At 47.9% G+C, this 17,608-nt stretch overlaps 3 protein-coding genes across 4 annotated transcripts in view; 1 reads left to right on the forward strand and 2 right to left on the reverse strand.

The window, feature by feature from the left end:
• LOC113993067 (peroxisomal membrane protein PEX14-like) overlaps window positions 1–9,631 on the reverse strand; it is a gene marked incomplete at its 3' end in the record, with an annotated part of 56,845 nt that extends 47,214 nt beyond the window's left edge. Inside the window, exons 1-2 of the mRNA XM_027730926.2 lie at window positions 9,595–9,631; window positions 3,857–3,904 (exon numbers count right to left, since the gene is read on the reverse strand). Of these exons, the coding sequence (XP_027586727.1) occupies window positions 3,857–3,904; window positions 9,595–9,630 (84 nt within the window). The remainder of the gene's footprint in view (window positions 1–3,856; window positions 3,905–9,594) is intronic.
• A 128-nt stretch (window positions 9,632–9,759) lies between these two features.
• DFFA (DNA fragmentation factor subunit alpha) lies at window positions 9,760–13,253 on the forward strand. Its single transcript, XM_027730909.2, has 6 exons — window positions 9,760–9,963; window positions 10,638–10,799; window positions 10,915–11,045; window positions 11,388–11,577; window positions 11,946–12,100; window positions 12,796–13,253. The coding sequence occupies exons 1-6, from the start codon at window positions 9,867–9,869 to the stop codon at window positions 12,997–12,999; spliced, it is 939 nt and encodes a 312-aa protein (XP_027586710.1). The 5' UTR covers window positions 9,760–9,866; the 3' UTR covers window positions 13,000–13,253.
• Window positions 11,844–17,435, reverse strand: CENPS (centromere protein S). 2 transcript variants are annotated; one of them, XM_039390891.1, is made up of 6 exons: window positions 17,345–17,435; window positions 17,110–17,233; window positions 16,645–16,678; window positions 15,989–16,055; window positions 15,090–15,269; window positions 11,844–12,094 (listed from the first exon to the last, which is right to left on the reverse strand). In XM_039390891.1, exons 1-5 carry the CDS (start codon window positions 17,384–17,386, stop codon window positions 15,114–15,116), a joined length of 423 nt encoding a protein of 140 aa, XP_039246825.1. In that variant the 5' UTR covers window positions 17,387–17,435; the 3' UTR covers window positions 11,844–12,094; window positions 15,090–15,113. The 2 variants fall into 2 exon arrangements, with proteins under 2 accessions (XP_039246825.1, XP_027586722.1); XM_027730921.2 differs by lacking the exon at window positions 11,844–12,094 and having other exon boundaries at window positions 14,835–15,269.
• Window positions 17,436–17,608: the final 173 nt, after the last annotated feature.

The raw sequence follows: 17,608 nt of genomic DNA on the forward strand, positions 1-17,608 counted from the left end.
CCTCAAATCTCATGGCACAACTCTGTAGCCTCTCCTCCTTCCCACTCATGGTTTTGTTAAAGACAATGCTGTTGATAGTGTTGGGCTCCATCAACTTCTAATTACACCAGCTAAAAGTAGTCAAAATCTCAATTGCAAAGCTCCTTCCTCAGAAAGCTAAATGAAATTCTCTGTACTCACAGTCTACTTGAGAGGAAGCTTAACAGAACAGACAAGGTGTAAAACGAGACAACAAAACAGAAAGGATCTAATAATTCTACTGTCTGTCACTCAGTGCAGTGTACTTTACTGATGTTTGCACAAAAAGGGGTGTTAAAAGTATTCTGGCCATTATCAGGCCCCTAAATATTTGAAAATCAGTTTAACAAAGGGTGGGGAAAAGCCACAAGGGCTCCAGCACATTCCAACAAACTACACTAATTGCTAGAGAGGCAGCAGTAATTCTTGCTACCTTGTACCCTTCAACAGCCTGTAAAAAAGGGAATAAAATGTCCATATTTCAGAGCTAACTGCTCTCATCTGCAGCAAGAAACAGAAACGGCACATGCTAAAAAAAAAAGAAATTATCCTACAAAAGAAAATACCCTGCTCCTCATATCATGATCCAGGGATTTTGTAACTTAGTGAGCAACTAAGAGAGTTTTACATTTACAGCTAGTACTGTTATACTTACAAGTAGTACTTCTTCCAGCAAGGGAATGAGTATGTTTTGTGTCAGGGGAAAAACCACCCAAACAAAGAAGCAGCATGTGGAAAGGCCTCTGTTTCCTTAGGTTATCCCTACAACCCAAGCTCCTGTTGGAGGCTCTCACAGGTACAACCTGCAGAGCTGCAATTTGGGCTGCAGCAGATTCAGCAGAAAGCAAACGCCTACAGCAAACATATTCAAGCTCTTGAAAACACCTCAAAAGCAGCACAGGTTGGTTAGAAAGCTACAAGACTCTGCTCGGGAGAGACAAAACAAGCTAAAAAGATTACTTAATTGCACTAAGGAGAGATATTAGAAACAAAGGGGAAACAAGGGAAACCAAGATTCCAGAAGAAAAAGAGATTCTCCAACGGTTTAACCTCACTGAAAGGGGGTTTGTCCTGTGTGGTTACATCCTTTGCACATCCCAGGACTTTGCTTTGAGTGGCTGTAAAAAGACAAACCGATTCCAATTCCACAAGTGTTCAGAGCTTATCAGAGGTGGCTGCTCCGAGCAGCCGGGGGTGACAAGCCGGACTCAAGGAGAAGCTGATCCCGCGCTGACGGTGACAAAGGTGGCTGTAAACAGCAGCAGAGCGAGATGCTGACGCTCCGGGAACACAAGGTTACACTGCCCACCCTGGAGCTACACGGCAGATTTTAATGGGCCAAGACCGACAGCCGGGAAATGAGTGTCCCTCTGCCGCAGGAATTACAGCCCTGCCCAGCCCCCGCCGGCTCAGCCCCCGCCGCCGGGGCTCCCACACCGCGACCTCTCAGCAGGGAGTGTTCTTCAGCTGGCACGGTTTATTGGGAGGGCACCGGAGAACTCAGGGGATTAATGGCACGGACGTGGAGTCCCTTGTCTCCTTCTGGTGGCTCAAAACATCACAAGTGGGTGGGACAAAAGCAGTTTGGGATGTGACAGGAGTTTGTAGGGCTGAGTTTGTAGGGCTGAGCTCTGAAGGCCACAACAAGGTATCCTGGAAGACCCAAATGCAGGACACAGTATGATGTGTCAGACTGCCTGCTACAGGACCTTGCAGAATGCTGAAATCCTTGTGCAAACCACCAGGAATCGTGGCTTCTCCTGGGTTCCTCCTGAGAGGAGTCCAGAGTAGGCAGCAGACAGTGCCCCTCAGCACAGAGCAGAAGGTATTTAGCACCTTGCAGGATACAGTGACCATAGAAATCAGGAATACAGTACAAACCCAGCTTTACTCCATAACAACAACTGGTGATACAATGCAAGGTGGTTTAATCCTACTGCTTTCTCACCCTTGTGTGCTTTATGTTCCAAACAGGTCTCAGCCCTGTCACCAATCAAGCCAAAACAGGTGAGGGGGTGCAGAGCAGAATTTGGCCATGAGGTTCTTTTCTCCCTCCTCTGGATCCTGCAACTGCTTCACACCAAACCTGAAGCCCGGGATGATATCCCTGAGCACGTGGATTCCCCACACAGCCCCGTTTGCTGGATTCCTGCCACAGTCTGCTCTAGGGCTTCCATAAACACTTTTATGACAGGGCACCATGTGCCTACAGGTCTGTTTTATGGACCAACATGTCCTGGGTGTGTGGAGGGCACTGAGCACACTCCTGGCTACAGGGAAGCCCCGGCAGGGTGGTGGAAGTCAGGTCATCTGGCTCACAGAGCTGCACTGCTCATTTAATAAGGCGTCCACAGAGGAGCAGCTGGAAGCAATAATCACTTCTAAACAAATGTGACAAAGACTATGAGAGTTTATTTTAAAAAAAAAACCCAATTAATGAAAAAATAAGGAGGAAACCTCAACCTTTCAAAGGGCTCTAATTAGCTCAAGTGTAAGACTCACCATGGTGAGAGTAAAGTTTATGCTGGAGTTCTTTGAGTGTACAAATAATTTTATGTAGTAGGAATATCCACCCAAACAGAAAGACACACAACTGCTTTGTGCTTCCTCTGAGCAATTCTGCAGTCACATATACAGTAAGAAATTAATGAAATCAAAGGTAATGGTAGAACCTGCCCTGAGAAAAAACAAACTGTTGATCAGCACAGGCTGTGATGATCTGCTGCCTGCTATGACCTTTCCAAGGGAGGATGGGGGGATAACCAAACCCCCCAACAGCAAACCACCAAATCCATCACAAGGCACACGGTGTCAATAACAGCTCCAGGGAATCTCACAGACAGACATCCATGCAATTAAGGGATGGCACAGTGTTACCAGACAGAGAGATTGTCACTGCAGAGCTTCACAGCCCTTTCATTTTACTGACCCTTCCCAGTTCACAACTTTTGCTCACATCTTTCTCCTTTAAAAACCATCTCCTGGGGTCCCCAGGTAAGACTTACATGATAAAAATACTTTGATGTGGCCAGTGCCATGAGTATTTCAGTGTTCTCCCTGCAAGCCCCTTGTATTCACCGTGATCAACAAATGAAAATCCAGAGAAGAAACTCAGTTAGAGATTTATATATTTAGGACCATAACATTGGCTAAGAATTTTGGCAAGGTTTTGACTGAGTTATAGGTGGCTAAAGAGGAAGGAAAGAAAGAAAAACAAGGTTGTAAAAAACAACGTACTGCAGCTCCAGGACTAGTGGCTCAATTCCCACTCTGCGTCACCATAAAAGAGCAAACAAAACAGGGTTCTCTTAGTTATCATCATACACAAAAAATCCCAGAGCCCTTTCCAAAATGCTTCTGGAGTAAAAACATTGGATCACATGCACTGCCAGCTGACAAACACTTCTAAGCTCACTCTGAGTGCCTCTGAATATAAAGACAGTGTGAATGAGGTCTCCGAGCAGCAGAGGGGTTTTTATTAGACAATAGCACTAAGAATCCAGTTTAAATTATGCTGCCCAGGGCTTTCTTCAAACTCTTTCCTAAATAAGCACTGAACAAGAGCACACACTGCACTCACTCAGGACAGGCAGTCTGTGCTCAAGGCCAGCAGGGTGGCCCAGCTGAGCCGTGTCCAACCCCAGCAGATGGGAGGTGACGGTTTTGGGTCACAACTCAGAGAACAGCAAGGCCACCTACAGCACTTTACACCTTTTCCACAAAGCACCAGCTCCTCAGAAAAGCAAAGCAACGGATGAAAAAAGATGCAGCAAAGAGAACAACTCATGTGTATTATGTTATCACAAGGAAATCCCGTGTTGCCTCTTGAGGGACTCACCAGCGGCTCCCGAGACGCGGCGTTTTCAGCGGCAGGGCAGGAGCCAGCCTGGAACACAAACACAACAGTGAGCTCACATTGCCACCCGATGGACACCCTCAGAAACACTCCCTGTGAGCTGCAGTTAGGGGGACACACTTGTCTCTGCTACCAGCAGCAGTTCTGTGAAGGACTGAAGATTAAGGGGTCAGAAGCATAGGAAAAAAAATGCTAATTCCACAGTCCCCATTTAAAACAAGAGAATTCACAGAATCTGCAGAACTCGTTTGAGGGAGCCAGCAGTGAGAGCCAGGGAGACTCCTGAGAGATGGCATGAAAGCAGTGATCACCCAAACCCAAATTCTGAAATACCTCTCCCATTTCCACGATCCACTTATGCACCCTTTGTTTTCTGCACCGTTCTTATAAAGACTTCAAAACAACCATGATTTAACTAAACCTCACAAACTGTCACAGTACCAGGGCCATCCCTGTTTCCCACACATAATTAAGAGATGAAGTTTTAGGGCTGAACACTTTACCTTGCACACCAGGACAAGTGGTGAACAGGAGGAAAGAGGAACCATTTGATTAAAGCAGGACAGGAAGCCAAAGACTGGACTAGACTTGAAGCTCCAGAGCTTCCCCTCTCCAGGCTCACCTGCAGGTTTGCTTGTATTCACTCACTTCTCAAGAACAGGCACAGCACTTCCCCACAGCCCCATGTTTTACAGAACTCCTCCCTGGGCTTCTCTTCGTTGCCAATAAAGCCCAGCAGTTTGATCTCTGTGTAACTTGAATGTATCAGCTCTCACAAGGTAGAGACACTTCAGTTTTACCAGAAAATAAATTTATCTTGGTCAACAATCTGCTTCCAAACAGGATCCACCTGATAGGATGGTCTAAGCCATGTTGCCTCCACCTGAGGTGTTTTATCTTAGCAGAGGTGACACATAGTTGTGACCTCAATGGTGAAAAAATGCACTTTGATTAGTAATGAAGACAACTTTTGAGCCCCAGTTAGAGAAAAGGGAACCCATTCATTAAGTTCAGCATCAAGGTCCTTAAGTGACCTTTTGTTCTCCGACTCTATTCATTACTTTTATTCAATATACCAAATTTTCAAAGTATTTCAAGTTTGGGTTTCTTTCCCATCTACAAAATTCAGCAAAAAAAAAAAAATATAAACCCAAGTTTTTACCACAAGAGGGTGCCAGAAACTCAAATATCCTGCAACTCCTCTGCTCCCAGACAAGGATCATCACCAGGGCCCAGCCAGACCTCACAGCTGGGCAGGGATTCCCTGGGATCACTGGACATAACCACTGCAAACATCAGCTTCAACACCACCCTGCAGTCACACAGTGAGAGCGAGAAAAGGGCACTTCTCCCTGTCACTGGCTTTACATGCACAGAACATCTGCTTTCAAATCTGTTTCAGCTGGATGAAAGAAAAATGAACAGCCTCAAGATCCATCCAGTCCTCCAAAAATACGGCAAATGTGAGAATCAACACAAGAATATGGCTTGCATGATTTATTAGTAAGGTAACTGAACATGTTTAGGTTGTGGATAAATTTATTTGGGGTGTGTGCTGTTTTATTCCTTCAGCCAAATCCCAGGACTAACACAGGTATCTTGCTATGGCCAATACTCTAAAATATTGGGGCCTGATTCACAGCACGCTCGGTCAGAGAAAAGATTCTCCTCAATTTCAGTGAGCACAGGGTCAGAACTGCTTAGGAGAGGAAGAGCAGCACAGATAAAATCTGTCTTGAACAATTCAGAAAAGTATCTATAACTGTTAACTACTATTTCCATGGAATTGTTCCATCAAGCCACTTACATTAAGTGCCGAGTTTTCTAAGAATATATGTATTGTGCTCTTCTGTAGCAAGCTTCAAGGAAAAATCAAAGCATTTGAACTACTTAAGCTGACTTCAAAGAGAAAAACTACAAATGTGTGGTGCAAACAGTAAAGGCACAATGGAAGAGAGAAAGAAACCACCTCTGAATTCATATCCTCAGAAAATCCCCACAGCATCCTAAGGACTAGAGCTCCCATGTCCTGCCCTAAAGAGCTGCTCTAGTATTTATGGACTGTCACCCCACACAGAATTTGGCCAACCTGGGAAATTCCCCAAAGAAGGATCCGAAACAAAGTCCAGGCTGCTGTGAGAAAACATGATAATTATATTGACAGGAAGAGTCTTGATCCCGAAGACAAACACTCACCAGTTCTGCCACGTGCTGGTTCATTCCCTGGTGGCACCTACAGGACAAGTTGGATCATTTATGGTCCTTGGACTGCATTGTCCAAAGCTACCAACACTTAAAGTGAGATCTGCATTTCCCTTCCAGCCAGATTTCCAAGCACAAGGCAAAGGAACCAGTGTTGTAAGGCAGGGAACTGTCACCCTCTGGAACATGGTAGCTCCGGGACAAGTCAGGGAAGAGCCCATCCTTTCCAGCCTGTGTTTAATGAAGACAAGGGACATCCCAGTCCAGGGACCATTTACCCTCACCAGGAAAACCATTTTTTTAGGCACAGAATTCAGAGCTGAACAGCCAACAGTTACAGGCAAGTGGGGAGCAAAATTCACCTGTACACTGACTAACAATGCAACTGGGGAATTAAGTCTCTGGAGCAACAAATCAGCCATCTTCCAACACCTTTGAAATTTGCTTTAACTACTTCCTTACACAAAGAAAACACCCAGTTACATGGAAGACTCAACTCAGAGGGGGTATATGAAGCTTTAGAAAGAAGACAAGATTTGGTTCCCACTAAACCATGAGAACTTCACCAAGAAATCAGTTATTCTGTTCACAGGCCACACCATCATCCTGCTGCTATAAAGAACAGTAACAGAGAGACAGGATCTTTTCTTCTGCTTATTTTTACTAAAGGCCCAAGGAAGATGATTTCTAAACAAAACAAAGTATTTTAAAAAGCCTGGTAGAAATCTTTATTGCCTTTAGAACATAATTCTATCTCTGTAAATGATTTCATTTGAGCTGCAACGCTCCCCCCCGTCCCCACAGTGCTTGAGGCAATATATTAATTCACGAGAATGAGAAAATTAAACCAAGTAAAACAGATAATAAGCCATAAGACATCTGACACTCCCTTTCCAGCATCTAAACTAACTCGATTTGTAATAGAAAACATGATGGGACCCAAACATAAACAAGTTAAGCGAGGCAGTGCCACCACTCATGCTGAAAGCCTGGCAATAAATAAACAAACATCACCAGTGGCAGAAAGCAAATATTTTATTAGATTCTCTAAACATTTAGTGTGCAATGGGGACAACTTTCCACAGGCCTTGATAACAGTGTCAGAACTGCAAGGGTTGTGTAAGAGGAGTGGTGTTTACACTCTGGGAGACTGAGAGATTTTCACTGGTTTGTTTAATTCCAAAATTGTCCCCTTGAGAATTCACCTACTGTGCTATGTATGGTTCAGTCACACCCCCTTCTTCCTGCCAGAGCTACAAGAGTCTCTCAAATCCCACCCAAGCCCACAGAGTTTGAGAGCACTGAGCAGTTCCAGAGTTCTGGATGAGGGAAGTGCAGCAGTGGGAGATGGTGGTGGGGCCCTCTGTGCTCAGCAGGCACCCCCAGCCCCGGGCACTCAGAGCAGCCCCCCTGCCCCTCCCAGGCACACGGGGAGGGAGGGAAGCTCCTGTAGGAGCAGAGCTGCTCCTGGGGGCTGTGTGTGCAGGGGGCAGTGTCAGTGTGTGAGCCTGCAGCTGAACTCCAGCGGTGCCCCCAGGCCTGAGGGAGGGCAGAGCCAGAGCTGTCCTTGGAACAAACTCTGGTGAAGTCAGGCCAGGAGCCAAAGGGGGTGCAAGGAACTTGTTGCCTGAGAATCCAGCATTCCTGCAAGAACTGGGACAGAGTCCAGCAGGGCAGTTATCCAGTTAACTGACCATTTTCACCCAGGGTGCCTCCAGATCCCCTCCCTCCTCAGAGGAGCCCACACGGAACGGGCTCTCTGTGGTGCACAGGTCTCTCTGCAGCCTGGCTGTTCTCCTCATCCCAAATTCTTCCTGACTTACAGAGCAGCACAGGCATTAACTCCACTTTACTCTCTACAGCCCATACCTGAAAAACTCTCCATGTTACACAACAGGTGGGAGTTACCATTCCCATTTTTCACTATGGACACAGTTCCAGGGGGCTGGAACTGGGTGATCTTTAAGGTCCTTTCTGACCCAAACCATTCCATGATCCTTCATGTCCTAACTTTAAAACCTAGGGGGTTCTCTGGCTACATTTCTGAGGTCCATAAAAGCAAGACTTTTCCACTTGCAAACACCAAGCCTTCTCTTGAGCTACAGCAACACTAAATAAATGTTTGCTAAAAAAGGGTGCAAGGGGAGGATACAATATCTAAGCTCAAGAGAACCTCAGTGTTTCTCAGGCAACCACATCTGCCAGTTAACCAGATTTCTTCCTCAGCAAGTGCCAACCCTGCAGACTGCCCAAGTATTTTCAGGTCTCCTCACTCTGAAAGCATTCCCTGGAAGTGTGAGGGATGGACTGGAACACCTGCACCTCACTCTGGGACTGATGACAGCACCTGGGTGATGCAAAGCTGCCCAGCCTCCTGGGAGTTTGGTAACTTGGCCTTTCACAACCCAGACCTGTGCTGGTTACCCAAGAGCACAGACTTTATGTAATTTTATTTCCATTTCAGTTTAGTTCAACAGTGTTCCCTACAAACTCAGCCTCCTCAGTCCAAAATGAAAGGATCAGCAGAGAGGTTCATGGTGAATTAGCCAAATCTGGGCAGATTTGAGAGACTGCACATAAAAGTGTGTCCCTGGCAGACTTTGTTCTGTTTTCTTCTCAGTTGCTCAAACAGCCAGACAAGACCTTTCCCCTCCCTCCTGGGGGCACCAAAATGACTTTCCCAAATTCCCCTGGCACCACTTCTCAGGAGCCTGTTTGGGACTCAGGGGAGGTGAGAGAGCTCCAAGAGGTCAGTGAATTTGAGGAGGGTTGAGTTTGCAATGGAATACAAGTGACCCTGGGCCATCAGCAACACAATAAGAGTGACAGGAACCTACACTAGGCACACCTACATCAAACCTATCCCATGGAATCAAGGCTGGAAAAGACCTTTAACAATATATACTGAATACTATTACATCACACTTTCCTTCTCCTCTCTGGTTGCTCCATTCATTTCATGCCCCAGTTTAAAAATACCTTACACTTTTAGTGTTTCGTGAGCACTCAAACCACTGCTCTTTGGCCCTCCCCGTTCAGTGTCTGACAGCACATCTGACAGCAGTTTCTTACTGCTTTGCCCTTTCACGCTCCTGGCTCGAGGATCCTCCTCCCTCACTCGCAGGTGCAAGGCAGGGGCAGTTTTTTGTCTGACTCCTCACAGACTCCCAGAACATTCCGATTTTGAAGGGGCCCACAAGGACCATCGAGTCCAACCCTCCCCCCTGCGCAGGGCTCCAACTCATTTCGTGCCCACCTGGCCTTTCTCCCCGGCCCTGTTTGCATTTATTTCTCCCTTTACTCACACGCTTTACGACTTTCACACCCACAGCCCCTCAATGCCACCGCGCCTGTGCCCAGGGCCCGGCCTGCTCCAGCCAGCCCCACACAGCCCCCGCTCGCAGAGGGCAGGGATCCCCGGTGCAGAAGGGCCCCCGCGGTGCCCGAGGGGTGTGTCCGGAGCCCCCCGGAGCCCCCCAGGGCCCCCGGCCCGGCCCGGCCCCTCGGACCCCCCTCACCTGCCCCGGCTGCTCCGCTCGCTCCGCCGCCGCCATCTTCCCAGGCGTGCCCAATCCACCCCCGAGCGCGCGATGCAGCGCCCTCCCCTCCCGCAGGCACGGCGAGCCGAGCGCCGGCGCATCGCTGCGCCCCGCGGGGCATCCGCGGGTGCCGTGAGCTGCCGTGAGCTGCCCGGAGCGGCCGGTCTCAGCCGGGGCAGGTGGGCTGTGTCCCTGCCCTTCCCGGCAGGAGCGCCTTCCCTGCCTGCAGAAGCATCGCCCGGCGCCAGGCGATGGCGGCGCGGCTGAAGCGCTGCGTGGTGCGGCGGCGGGACGGGCCGGAGCAGCACGGCGTGGCCGCGTCCTGCCTGCGGGAGCTGCGGGACAAGGGTGAGCCCGGCGGTCCCGGGACAAGGTGCGGGGGGGGCCCGGTGGGAGCCCCGGGGATCCCGGACCCTCCCGCGATGCTGGGCTGAGCCCCCGGGGCTCCGGGGGCGCTTCGCAGTGGAGGATGCGAGGGGAGGTGGGAACGAGCATCGGGAAGTGCTTCCACTGCCCCGCGGGCGGCCCGCTGCCTGTGCCGAGGTTTGCACCGGGAAACACCCGCTGTCCTGCAGAGAGGACCAGGGGAAATGGCCTTAAACTGACGCTGGGGAGATTCGGATTAGAGATTAGGAAAACATTGGGTGGTCAGGCATTGGAGTGGGTTGCCCAGGGAGGTGGTGGAGTCACCATCGCTGGGGGTGTTCAGGACGTGTCTGGATCTGGCGCTGGGTGATGGTTTAGGGGTTACAGTGGCAGTGCTGGGTGACGGTTGGACTGGATGATCCTAAAGGTCTCTTCCAACCTTGATGATTCCGTGATTCTCTGATTCTAATATTAACTTCTGGAGAGAGGCACATGTGTTTGTGCTAAAAAAGAGCTGATGTGCAGATCTCTGAGGAGACAGGTCTGGGCTCCGGCCTCAGTCACCGAGATTTGCCTGTGCCTTGTGCTGGAGGTTATTAAAGGCCAGTGCTGTGTCACTTTTGTCATTTAATTAAGTTTTTTTTTCTGTTGTGCAGCTTGTGGTGTTCTGGCCATTGACAAGGCCAGGGAGCCCATCACCTTGGTGCTGGCAGAAGATGGGACCATTGTGGATGATGAGGATTACTTCTTGTGTTTGCCACCTAACACCAAGTTTGTGGCACTGGCCAAGGATGAGAAATGGTCTGGAAAAAGCTTAGGTAGGCTGTGGGTGAGGGAGCATGGGAGGGGAGGGTGTCTGGAATACACCTGGTGACATTAGGCTGTCTCAGGTGGATCAGGAGTGACCCAGGGAGCTGATGACTCTTGTGTCAGACAGTGGAACATCCTGGCTCTCGGGGGCTGCGGATGAAGTGGACAGTGCTGCGGAGAAGTGGAAGCAGCTGGCCAGGCAGCTGAAGGGTGACCTGTCCAATATCATCCTGATGTCTGAAGAAGACCTCCAGGTACAGCGGGGAAACCCCCAATCCCTGTCCTTGGCTCTGTCCATCATCCATTCATCTCAGGAGAGAACAGAATCAGTAAACAAGATCTCGGGCTTAATTCAGCTGCTGCTGTTTGGCTGTTGGTGCCAGAGTCAAATCTCTCGTGTAGGGGAAACACTCAAGTGTCTGAGGAGGGTGCTCTTAACTCCAGCTGTCCCTGGATGCCTTTTGGCTTCTGGTAAAGAATGGTGGCTTCACAAGAAACCTTGTGGGACACGCTGGGTTTCAGGAGGGCTGGTCCCTGCTGTTGGTACTGCATTCAGGGCCATGGAATGAGTTGCTCAGCACTGGCATTGTTTTCAGGTGCTGATTGATGTGCCACGTTCAGACCTGGCAGAAGAACTTGCCCAAAGTGAAACCAAAACCCAGGTGCTGCAGGACACCCTGCAGCAGGTGCTGGACAGAAGAGAAGAGGAGCGTCAGTCAAAGCAGCTCCTGGAGCTCTACCTGGAGGCCTTGAAAACTGAAGACAGTGTCTTAAGCAAAGTAGCAGGTAGGGAGCACTGGGATGCTGGAGAAGGAGTTTCCCAGAGATGCCTGAAATAGTTGGTGGAATAAATAAGGTGGAGTGAAGGACTGGAGTGAGTCATTTGCTCAGCAGCTGTTAGTGGGGTTGATGCAAGAGCTGGTTTAGTGTATGTGGTGTGAGAATTCTCTGACCAGATGAGAGTCAGAAATACTGACTCCCAGTAGAATACTGGGAGAAAAGCTTAAATCACACAGGCGTTATGGATTTCTTAACTTAGAGGGTACACATAAATAAGATGCATATTTTATTAATCTCACAACCATCAAAGCAGTCCAGGCCACTTTTCCTGTCCTGTGTTTGTCAGGGGCTATATTCACTCTGCTCCCTTTCAGAACCTCAGGCTGCACCAAGGAAGGAGATGGATGTGGTTGACACAGGTACCAGCAGCACAGGCACTCCAGCCAAAACAGCCCTCAGTGACCAGATCCTTGCTGCTCTGAGGGAGAAACCTGCTCCAGAGCTCTGCTTGGACAGTCAGGACCTAGAGGTGGGTGAGAACGACACAACTGTATCCAGGGAAATCTCTCCCTCTGGAGAGAGAGGCTGTAGGGGAAGCTGTCCTTGCTCCTGGAGGCTCTGATGGCAGTAGATCTCAGTCTCAGCGTGGTGACATTGAATCTATTTCTCTCCCTCAGTACCTCTACCCCCTGCTTGCAGCCCCTCTGTGTCAGCCAGCTGACGTTGTTTCACGTACTCCAAAAAGCCACAAAATACTCTTGGGTTTGGTCTCTGACAAATCATAGTCAGCTGTCTTACCAGCAGGGTGGTTTTTTGTATGCAGAGGCATCTAGCTATACTTCTTGGTTATACATCCCAAATCAACAACTCATTATTTTTGAAAACTATAAACAAACCCACAGCTGGGAAAGTCCAGCTAAACTGTAACCACTATAGAAAGGTGTTCTTCCAAGCTGTGACCTGGCTGCTGTTGCTTTTCCCTGCTGTGGAAACTAAGTAGCTGCTGTTTGTTCCCTTGAACATCTGAACAGAGCTTCAAGCTCTGAGCATTGGCAGAACACTGGAAATCCAGTGGCCCATGGAATAGGTGATGAAAGCTGGGAACATCCTCAGTTCCAAAGTGCCAGTGCTAAACAGGTGCCTCATTCCTGCTGTTGTCCATGTGGGCAGAGGGTCGGGGTGAGGGAGTCAGTGGAAAAGACTTAGAAATGTGCTTTCCTACAGCTGGTGCTGAAGGAAGACAGAGCAACCCTGGCCTCGGCTCTGGGGTGGGACAAGCAGAAGGCTGGAGCTCTGCAGGAAGCCTGTGACCAGGAGCTCTCCAAGCGCCTCCAGCAAGTGCAGACCCTGCATTCCCTGCGGAGCACGTCCAAGGGCAAGAAAACCCTGCCCTGGGGGGACTGGCCCAGCTCAAAACGCAAAAAATAACAGTGCCCTGCTGCTGGCAGCTCAGCTCTGCTTCTGCATTAGGATCCATACCAGCAAAGACACGTCCTGGGAGCCAGAGTTTGCTGGTCATACTGTGCTCTGGCTATAGACAAGGGAAATCTGCACATTGTCCTGAGGCTTAGACTCCTGGGATGATTCAAATCATGTGTGACCAAAGGGATTTTGACTTTTTGCAGAATACTGGAACAATGGTATTGCTAAACACAGCATGTAAGGGTTCAGCTTTGCAAACCTGGTTGAGAAGCTTCCATCTGATCCTGGTGGCTGCAGCTCCTGAGGCCCTGGGCAGTTTGCTTACCTTGTCCCCCCACCATTTCCAGTGTAAAGGGTGGAAGATCTCTGTGAGACACTTTGAGGCACAGCTGTGAACAGGGCAGAGGGTTTAACCAGCTGCTGCCTGGCTCTGAGCTCCAGCCTGGGATCTAGGACCTTGAATTCTCACACTGATTTCATCAGTTAAAGTAAATTCAAAGTCCTTTCACTTCAGAGCTTTTTCTTGGGTGCTGTGTAAGAACTAACTGGTAAAACACAGCAAAGGTGGAAATAATTGCTTTATAGGGCTGTGTGACAGAAGACTTGTATTTGGCCTGCTGTGTTATTCTCCTAATCATGAGTGTAGCATCATGATGCTTTTGTATTAACTGGCTGATTTTTAAATTTGTTAAAAGTCTTTTTTTCTGATATCAATAAAAGCTTTTTATGTTACTGTTGGGCTAGTTTTGATATTTCCACCAGCTGCTATAATTAATGTGCTGAATTCTTTTAAAAGAAATCTCATCCCTGAAAGTGGAACGGTCTGGGATGGGGGAAAGGGAGGGTATTGAAGAGCCATCGTGTGAAATTTCCCCCACAGAGATGAGGATTCATGATATTCCTGTGTTCTGCACTGCAGCACCTGATTTTATTTGATCAATACTGGATAGTTGCAGCCTACAAAAGGCATGGGATTTTCCCTATCACTCCTGCTTAAAAGCTCAAATACAGAGCAAGAATGAAAGGCTGCACAAGAGCAGTGTGTCATATATAGCCAAGTGACTCAAACCTAGAAAGTGCACTCTTTTTTCAAACACAGAGCAAGGCTACACCTAGAACTTCTCAAGTGCAATCAGAAATATTCTGTCGTGCAGAACCTTCTTTATCCTGGGGTGGTGTTTAATATATTAGTCTAACTAAAATGAGAAGCTGATGACTTTAAACTCGGTTTGGAGGAGTTGCCCTAAGCTGTATCCTGCAGGAAGGAATAAGTGACTTCAAGGAAGAGTCTGTCTCATGAATCAAGGGCTGAGCAAGAGAAACAGTGTTCAAGTCTTTCCTCTCTTGCTGCATATTTTAGACTATCCTTGGCAAGCTAATTCTTGCTGGATCAAGTTGGCCCACACAGCAGCTTGAGCAGCCTTCTCATTTCCCTTGGCTATTTCTGTCTAATTACTGATGTCTTTAAATCTGCTTCTTTTGAATCAAATTATTTTTGAATTCTCTTTTACAGCTCTTTTGCACTCTGTAAGGCTCTGCCAGCCCGGCAGAGGGCAACGGGGGTCAGTGTCTGCCCACTGCTCCAGAGCCACAGTGCTGCCTGAAAATGGGAATTCCTGACAGGAAAGGTTACACCCCAGCAGTGTCACAGGGGGGAAATGACACAAAACATGTTTAAACTGTCAAGGCAACAAGTAAGAGATATGGCTGTTAAAACAAAACCAAAATATTCAGCATGCCTGAGCAAAAGCATCCAAACTGGAAGCAAGGAGGAAGTCAAACAGTTACTGGAGAAATTAAGTAGCAGCACTGAGGGTGTTGCACATACTGAGTTATTACGGTTCAGTGAGAATGTTCTGCTTTAAACTCTTTATTTAAAGGAGTTTAATTTTAGTAACAGGTACCTTCTGTGAGCAATTAAGGCATTTTGGGCATAAGCTTTACTGAATTCTCACAGACCTTGCATTTTTGGAACAATAAAAATCCAACTCATCGTGTTCACCTAAAAACCTAAAGATTCCTTACTGGTGTTAACCTGCAAGAGGAATCTTACAGAGGCTAATTCTGGTTTCTCTAGGATACTAAGAGAAGCTGACCTGAGACATTGCTTGAAAGGTAAATCATGACATGTTGGAATCTTCATTTTCAGTCACAGCTGCTTCTTTTTCCCCAGGAGTTCTCTCTCCCTTGGCTGCACTGGACTTCTTTTTCTTCTTCTCCTTTTGCTCCAAGTTACTTGATGCAAGCTCATCACTCTTCTGGGTGATATATTTTAGCTGAGAACAATAAACTAATTAGTTCTCTACTGAAGAACTTCATTTATTCACATGAAATCAGAGAGAAATGTTGAAGAGAAAGTCATAGGGCAAATTCTTACTACAAGAAAGATGACAGGCCCCAAAAAAACATTTACTCTGCCTTGTCAGGCAAGTTGCATATTTCGAATCACATATGAAAGGAAAAAATCTCCTCACGTAAAATTAAAATCAGTATTGGAAGCTTTCTTCTTCGTGGTTCCATGTACAGGTATGTCACAACATCAGTGAGTTTAATCCACTGAACTTCACAGAGATCAGCACAAGAGAGAATGCAATGATTCCATGATCCCTGTGTTAATGTGAGGAGACTCAGCTCCTCAAGGCAGAATCAAGCTATTCCTGGCCTACAACAAAGGAACACATCAGGAAAAAGCAAAGTGATTCCTTTCCAGGATTGATGATGCTGTGTCTGTATAGTGGGTTTTATTGCACTTCTGTACTTGGAACCTCAGCAACCCTCCTGCAACTCCTGAATTGCAATGAGATGTGTGTTCCCACAGTGAGGCAGTGTCATGAAGTAAGATGAAAATTTAAAAATCACTGGATTTGTGCCCACTCATCATCAGTAAGACAGTGAAATTGCCTAAACAACAGTCGCTTCCTCATCTATATCCTTCATTCAAATGCTCTTAGCCGGTTTAAGAATGTTGTGAGACAGAAAATACAGTGAATCTCACCAAAGAACTGCTCCTTCTAGCCAAAAGCTTCACATCTTCTGTATTGATTGTGCTTCGTTTTGCATGCCTGCATAAAATAAAAACACCCCTTAACATGTTTGCCAGCACTGTCTGTAAGAGGCCATAGAGCATCTCATTGAGAGCACTGAATTCAGGGACTAAAGGGGCTTAATATGCACCAAGCAAATCCCACCTGTCTGTCTTCCCTAACTATGCACAAAAAACTGTTTTAATCAAGCTTGTTTCTGTACATCTAAATTCCCACACTTCCTGTGTGAAAATATAGCAACCAGAACTTCAAGCACCACTGTCCTGTTCCCTCTTACTTGTCAGCAGGTCACTGTGTTGGGTTTTAACTAAAAACTCTCCTTTACCTCCTTGGAGAAACCAGCTTGGTTACCCCCAAACCATCCACTACCCCTGTGTATCAATGCATTTGATGATTATATACAGTCGTTAATCTAAACAATCACTTGTACCACATAAATGAGCTTCCAAGATCAGGAAGTACCTGCAGGGAATATCTATTTCCTAACTTCACGGCCACTATTTAAGCAGACAACAGAACACTTAAAACCTTGAATTAATTACAAGACGTGTTTTAAAGATTACCTAGGAGCTAACACTAAAGAATAAAGCTAACAACCAGTGCCTACCTTGCAAACATTTCGAGGTCTCTTGCAAAGGTTTCTGGAGAAAACACAAAGATGACACATATTTTAAAATGCTGAGCGGAAAGAGATACATAATACACAACAGTTGTTACAAAGGTATTAAGTGCAGGTTATCCAAGTCAGTTATGAGACGTGACCACAGCTGGTTATTAGGTGCCACTCTTGCACAGGCACGATATTTCCACACACACTTACACGCTTTTTTCAGGTCTGAAAAGTAGAAACGCTATTTCTTGTACTGTTGAAAACACAGTGCAGGGGAATGCCCCAGTGACACCTAGTTCGGTGCTATTATTTTAAAGCCCCGTGTCTCCAGCAGTGGCTCCTGAACCCAGGAGCTGTAACCCAAGTAACTCAGGCAGCATCAGGTAGCCCAGGTAACCCCAGGTAAGGTAACCCCAGGTAACCCACGTAAAACCAGGTAACACCAGGCAACCCAGGCTGTACCGCACTGTCGGAAGGTGATCTCCGAGATGGCCGCGATGCTCTGTTTGCTGAACCCTATGTCCTTGTCCTCCTCCACCTCCTGGCACAGGCACCCGACCGTGTAGTGAACCGCCGCCTTCAGCCTCTGCAGGGACCAAGGCGGGGGCAGGCAGTGACACACCGGCTCCGCTCCAGGCCACCACAGCCGCCTGCAGGCGGTGGCTCAGGGCCCCGACCCCGGCGCGCCGCCCGGTACCTGTGTGAGCAGCAGCCGCTCCCCATCGCCCGCCGCCGCCATCGCGCCCCTCAGAGTTTCCCGCCCAGCGCGCAGGGCGGGGCTGCGCCGCCGCCATGTCGGGCCCCGCCCCGGGGCCGCTCTGAGGGGAGCCGCGACCTCGCTGCTCACCGGCACCCGCGACACTCGTTTATCTCGCGGAAACCCCGAATATTACTGCGTCCTCTGCAGAAAAGTTGATTGAAATTGAAAGTCGTATTTTGCCGTATAGAGATATTCGATAAT

The sequence above is a fragment of the Pipra filicauda genome, unplaced genomic scaffold (assembly GCF_003945595.2).
Source record: "Pipra filicauda isolate LSUMZ 115617 unplaced genomic scaffold, ASM394559v2 scaffold87_size3191425_pilon, whole genome shotgun sequence".
Lineage (NCBI taxonomy): Eukaryota > Metazoa > Chordata > Aves > Passeriformes > Pipridae > Pipra > Pipra filicauda.

Excerpts from the sequence above, each read along its gene's own strand:
- DFFA (XM_027730909.2), top strand. The coding sequence starts at position 9,867 with ATGGCGGCGCGGCTGAAGCGCTGCGTGGTGCGGCGGCGGGACGGGCCG. Across the intron at positions 11,046-11,387 it reads TGTCTGAAGAAGACCTCCAG|GTGCTGATTGATGTGCCACG; the intron begins GTACAGCGGGGA and ends CATTGTTTTCAG. Across the intron at positions 12,101-12,795 it reads TGGACAGTCAGGACCTAGAG|CTGGTGCTGAAGGAAGACAG; the intron begins GTGGGTGAGAAC and ends GCTTTCCTACAG.
- CENPS (XM_039390891.1), bottom strand. The coding sequence starts at position 17,386 with ATGGCGGCGGCGGGCGATGGGGAGCGGCTGCTGCTCACACAG. Across the intron at positions 16,679-17,109 it reads GATCACCTTCCGACAGTGCG|AAACCTTTGCAAGAGACCTC; the intron begins GTACAGCCTGGG and ends TGTTTTCTCCAG. Across the intron at positions 16,056-16,644 it reads GACCTCGAAATGTTTGCAAG|GCATGCAAAACGAAGCACAA; the intron begins GTAGGCACTGGT and ends TATTTTATGCAG.